General features: G+C 33.7%; 1 protein-coding gene across 1 annotated transcript; it reads right to left on the bottom strand.

Annotated features, from left to right (window-relative positions):
- Nucleotides 1–5,158: 5,158 nt before the first annotated feature.
- Nucleotides 5,159–6,362, bottom strand: LOC116010761. The gene is made up of 3 exons (XM_031250272.1): nt 6,355–6,362; nt 5,859–6,222; nt 5,159–5,779 (listed from the first exon to the last, which is right to left on the bottom strand). The coding sequence occupies exons 1-3, from the start codon at nt 6,360–6,362 to the stop codon at nt 5,159–5,161; spliced, it is 993 nt and encodes a 330-aa protein (XP_031106132.1).
- Between the last annotated feature and the right edge of the window lie 238 nt (nt 6,363–6,600).

The following is a 6,600-nucleotide window of genomic DNA, read 5'->3' on the forward strand; positions in this document are numbered from 1 at the left end:
TTTTTTTTTTTTTTTTTTTTTTTTTTTTTTTTGTATCCTTGTCATTCATTTCAATTGCTATTTGTTTTTGTTATTTTTCCATAAACAATCTTTGTTAGTGCTATATTTTCATAGAAGATTAGTATCTTGTGATTGAGAAACATATAAACTTTTCATCTATCACCAATCCTTTGAGAATGACAATCTCACCCTTAAAAAAATACTTCAATTAGTATCTTTTCCTTTCACTATAAGTTAAGTCTATTTATTTCTTGTTCTAATATCGTACATATGTGTGTATGTATACATGAGGAAACCTATACAAAACATCGGTGGAGAAACACACTAATATATATATATATATATATATATATATATATATATATATATATATATATATATATATATATATATATATATTCATGTGGCTAGTTTTTATCCTGCTTCATCTACCGTTGTTTTATCATAGTGACTTTCTTTCTAGTCAATCCATTACTGAAAATGTGTTCCTTACACAAGAAATGTGCAACAAGATGATGTTGGCTAACGAGGATGTGGCGCTAAAGCTATGGCCAAAGCCTACGGCTGGGTGTTTTAGTTCTTCATGATTTTTATCATGAAGAAGATGGGCTTCTCCAAAACATAGCTAGACTTGGTTTTTAAGATCATTTCGACTTTCTACCGTTGTTTTATCATAGTGACTTTCTTTCTAGTAAATCCATTACTGAGAGATGTGCAACAAGATGATGTTGGCTAACGAGGATGTGGCGCTAAAGCTAGGCATGGCCAAAGCCTACGACTGGGTGTTTTAGTTCTTCCTGATTTTGATCATGAAGAAGATGGGCTTCTCTAAAACATAGCTAGACTTGGTTTTTAAGATCATTTCGAACATTTGGTATTCAGTGGTGATCAATGGTGCTTGGGAGGGCTTCTTCTATTCCACATGGGATGTCTTCCAAGGCAACTCACTCTCTCCTACCATGTTTTATTATTGTTGATGAGGTCTTGTCTTTGTATCTTTATATGGTGTTTAAGAAAGACTCGGTTGCTAGATTTTTCCAACCTAGATGTGTTCCCCATATCCATCACTTAACATGAGTAGATGATGTATTTTGCAATGAAATGAAATTGAATTTGATTTATCTATTTGGAGATGAAATTGCAAATCAAAATCTTCAGTCCTTGCTTCAAAAGTAGAAATTTTTTCCAACCTAGATGTGTTCCCCATATCCATCACTTAACATGCGTAGATGATGTATTTTGCAATGAAATGAAATTGAATTTGATTTATCTATTTGGAGATGAAATTGCAAATCAAAATCTTCAATCCTTGCTTCAAAAGTAGAAATTGAAATTGAATCTAACTAATGCTTGTAATTGAAAGTGCAATTGAAATGTAATTTTTAAATGTAAATTGTTATTCTAGGGTTCTAAGAGCTAAGAACTTGAAAGGGAATTGTCTAGAGATTATTTTAATCTAGCTATTAGATATAATTCAGGATGGAATTAACCCAAATGTCTTTGTAAACTAATAAATCTATTACATTAGAACTAGACTTTTTGACTCTTTCTAGTGGAAACTGTGAAGATTACCCTAGTTGACAAGCAGAACAAAGAGAGTTAATGTTATTTAAGGACTTACACACATGACAATGACATAGAATATTGTGTAAGACTCTTGAGTGGGAGTAACCGAGACGGATATGTCAAACTTTTGAAGATGTTTTGGATGTAATGAATACAATTTAATTTTGTATTTGAAGTTTGTATTCCCCACCCCCCCCCCACCCCAACCCCCGAGCTTTCATCCTTAAGTAGAATTTGGTTGGCGTTGAGATCATTCACAAAAAAAAAAAAAAAGGAGGGGTAAAACTCAAAGAAAACATTATTATTATTAGTGGTGAAACGTTTGCTAGATAGAAGAGAGTTGGTTAGGGTAATGATGAAGAGTATTTTCGGTAAGTGTTGCGTGAGAGGGTATCCTCACACTAGATATCGTTCTCAAAAGACTAACGATGGGAGTTAAGCTTTTTGTCTCTCAAGCACAAGGTAGGAACTCTTCCTTTGGAAATTTAAGCCAAAGCAAAGGATTGGATAGTGAAAATTGTAAAAAACAACTAGCAAAGGAATAGGATAAAAGAAAAAAAGAGAGAGAAAGTGGAAGAGAAAAGGAACTTTAATTAGGACAATGAAACACAATCAAATTGGGAACAAGGGAAAGAGAAAATTGATTAGACAATGGATGTCGCATTAACTAGGAAGAAACATTTTTCAAGGTCATTCCACACTCTTAGAGCACTTAAAGAACATTCTTATGACTCATAAGTGGCTAAGAGGCGTTTCATCGGACACTTGTGTCTTAAACATACCATACTCCCATTTTCTCAAAGGTGAAGGATGGTTGACCAACCCCTCAAGCCTATATTAGGTTGTCACTTCTTAATCAAGATCCAATCATGTTGATCAACATCATCCAAATCAACTTTCATCTCCCCTACTCAACACATTCAAGATCACATCTCCAAAATACTAACCTAAATCCATATCACCCTCCTAAGAGATTAACTCACACATAATGAAGATTAAAATGACAAGAAATTCAAGATAAAAAAGCAGTAAAACACAATCATAACAATCACAAGCAAGATCAAGCTAATCAAAACAAGTAAAATTGTAAGAAAGGAAATAGAACGAACTTATCTATATTGAAATGATATTCGAAATCTTCAATCCTTAATCCAAAGTAGCAATTGAAATTGAATCTAAGTAATGGTTATAATTTGAAATTGAAATCGACAAGAAATTGTATCTAAAAGTGCTGGAGATTTAAAAGGTAAAAAATACTCTCAAAGTAGTCTAAATAGATCTCTAAAGGAAAATTAAAAAAAAATGCCCTTCTAAAATTCGATCTCCTTCATTTTATACTTCTCGGATTGGCCTCCGTTATGAGCGTAACATGCTTAGTAACAACATGAATGAGTTGTTGATGCCCTCCCTGCATTATAAAATGAGTTAGGTGCGTAATGGTGCTTTTCGTTCCCGAACATGCTCGTGAATGCCTTCTATTAGGCACCTTGTTACGAGTTTAAATTAACATTGCTCATAACTACAATGAGTAATGACTTTCTAATGCTCTTCTTTACGAACCTTTGTAAAAAGTGTAATGCTACTTGTAACAATAGAGATAACCTTTATGATATTGAGTGTTACGAGCGTAACGCTATCATTTTTTTTTCTGAAATACTGATGATTCATTACAATGTAGTATCTGTTCTATACTTTCTCAAACATTTTTGGCAACGTAACAGTACTACTTGTAACAAAAGAGATTTGACTTCCATATTTTTGCTCCATTGTCCAGATTACTCTTGAATTTGCACTATTTTTCTGCAAAACAAAAAAACAATTACCAAAATTAGTCCTCCTTCAACATAATTTATCACAAATTTGGACATTTTAATAACAAATAAAGTACATCCAAATACCTCATGTAGCATTGTAAAGCAATATGGTTAAGATATTTGAAGATTTGCCACTTTGAAACATAGCCATGACAAGATCATGGCCTCGGCCTCCTCTTTTACCACGATCACAACTACAGGGCCGTTCAATGGCTTTCTCCACTTGTGAAGTGGCAAGTGGTCTATGTTGGGCGATAAGATCTTTAGGTGGCTGTGGGGGATAAGCAAAGGGATGTCATCAACATTGATGAACTGATGGTAGTAAGATGGGCATTTAGTTGATTAATTTTCACAGGTTTATTTGTGGTAAATGAAGATACCATTGCATGGTACTTAGCGTGGAGGCCTTTAAATAGGTAGAGATTCCGCTCATCTAAACAAATTGGTCGGCCAACTTCTACAAGTAGACAAATTAATACCTTGGTTTTATCAAGATACTCACCTATAGTGAAATCCATTTGACGTACATACTATAACTGACTAAGTTGAATCAAAGATCGTGCCCATGAAGTGGACCCAAACGCAGGTTCAATAGCTTTCAACAATGCCTAGGACATGACATGTCCCACAACAACTTACATAACTTCATTGGACAGAGGCAAGAAAAATTTTACAGAGTAAGAACAAAAAAATGAAAATATTATCATTTTTTTTTAAAACCAACCATTCATATGACCAGACTGGGGCCAACCACCTTAGCTAAAGCATGGACGATCTGCTTCGCTGACTGAGGGATATATTGAAAAATACAAGATGACAACGAACAACTAAGGGGCCGTTTGGTTCGCGGAATCTCATATTACCCCAGGTAATAGGATTACCTGCAGGAAGGTAATGTGAGATTTTGGGAATGTAAGATTACCTGATGTGTTTGGTTAAAGTTGTAGGTATGTAATATTAACTTGTTTGGTTGAAGGTTATGTTTTAGGTTATATTACATCAATTACATAAATGCCCTCATACAAATTAAAGAGTGTAAATTGCAAGTTTCTTTTTATTTTTTCATAGTTCAAATTTTAACAAGATGCTAATAATAATAATAATAATAATAATAATAATAATAATAATGGAATGCATAAAGTACTGTTAAGTACAACTCTCCATTCAATTTCCATTTTCCAGTAGCATATAAAACCATTCAGAATTAATTAACACCATTTCAGTAGCATATAAAGCCATAGCAACCTCCAGTTTTATCAATCACCATTTAATTCTCCATCCCATTTCCATTTTGCAGTAGCATCATTCATCTTTTTTTCTTTTGGAAACAGCATCATTCATCATTATTTATCAATCCTCATTCCTGCATATTGAAAATTAAAAATTAAAAAAAAAAAAAAACATACAGCACTTCCACTGGAAACACACTTCAAGTTCAGTAAACTCATGCTACAACACTGCCACCATGAAAATCAACAACATCAAAATTTAAATTAAAATCTACAAACATGCAATTCCTGCATATTGATTGTCTTGTTACTGATATTCAGCAAAATATTACAATTGTATATGTAGCAAAATATTACAATTGTAATCTACTTCAATTTACAGATCATCCAACACCTACAAAATAACAACCCCATATCCATACAGACTATTCATTTCACTGACCATCCAACAAAATCTACATTAGCATATCCATTATCTACACACAAAATACAGAGCCCCATATCCATATTAATTCTCCAAAAAAAGGGGCTACAAGGGCAACAAGCAGTCTACACATCATCTCCACCATGAAAATCAAAGGTTGGATGATATGCATTGATCTCAGATAATTGTTTCACCACATAGTGGCTCCTAAGCTCCTTTGGCAGAGCAAAGAACGTATCAAGCTTGTGTGAATCTTTCAGAATATGTTCACCAGCATTCATGATCTCTTCTGTAGAAAATCCCGGTAGTTGCATTATCTCTTCAAAGATCTTCATCTTCCTAGTGTTGTTCTCAGATTCATTCTGGAAGTATGTTGCCACATGTTTGTATGCACCTACATAATCATGGATTTCTGCCACCAAGTCATTAAAGCCATCATCACTTCTGGATCGTTTCTTGCCAGTAAGCTTTTTTTTTACATTGGCAGTGTTTGTAGAGGGACAAGAAGATAAGTCAGCCTTATCAACATTATGCTCTGCCTCATTCTGGCCTAATCCTTCATCTTCTCCAATTTCCCAATCCACTTGGAAATCATCAACATTGTCTCCTCTTTGGTCTAGTTCTTCCACTGCATCAGCTGGGGTTTCTGCACCAGCTCCTGAAGCATGATCATTTCCCCAAACAGCCATCAACTCATCTAAATATGGGAATGGTTTGTTCCTTAATCCAGCAGCAGTAGGATGACTCTGAAAAAAAAAAAGATAAGTGAATATATCAACAATAAGATAAGAGCACTAAACTTAATTTAGCTTACATGTTACGTACTTTAACCCATTCCTCAAAAACATCCTTGGTAGCAGTAACACACTTCTCACTATCATTCCATCCAAACCCACTTCCTTTGTTTAGCATCTCTTGAATTGCAAGAAATTGCCTCCTCCAAAGTTTATAGCGAGATTCAATGTGTGGGGTGGCCTTAATGTTTGATCCTGGTAGTTTCACTTGAAGCATCTTCTCAAGTTGCTGCAAGTATCCACTTTTGAATCCATTATCCCCCTTTGTACTTCGATCATTTGACAAATCAATAAGACATTCAATTAAAGCTGCATCTTCTGCTTTAGTCCATTGCCTTTTAATAACAGAAGTTTTCTTTGTAGGCCGCATTTTACTACTTTCTTCCATTGACATTCTACACAACAAGAAGAAATAAACATAGCAAATAATATATTAATACAAATATATAAACTAGTTTAGAAATAATAACACAATATATAGCTACTGGATGAAGGAATTAAATATAGTCCATGTGTGGCAATAATACCTTGCCATTCTGGCTTTTATGGATGAAGGAATTAAATATCAACACTGCACTAATAAAATTTATCACAGTATAACTAGAGAACGAGAGATTGTACTAAAATGAAATAAAGACCCCAAACAATATATTAATACTACCAAGTCCTCTAATTAATACAAATACATAAATTAGTGCACAGTTTTGACATTCTACTAATGAAATAAGATAAAAAAGAAACAATAACATAAAATAAAATTGTTCTTAAAATGA

This window comes from Ipomoea triloba, chromosome 2 (assembly GCF_003576645.1).
Source record: "Ipomoea triloba cultivar NCNSP0323 chromosome 2, ASM357664v1".
In the NCBI taxonomy this organism is placed as follows: Eukaryota; Viridiplantae; Streptophyta; class Magnoliopsida; order Solanales; family Convolvulaceae; genus Ipomoea; species Ipomoea triloba.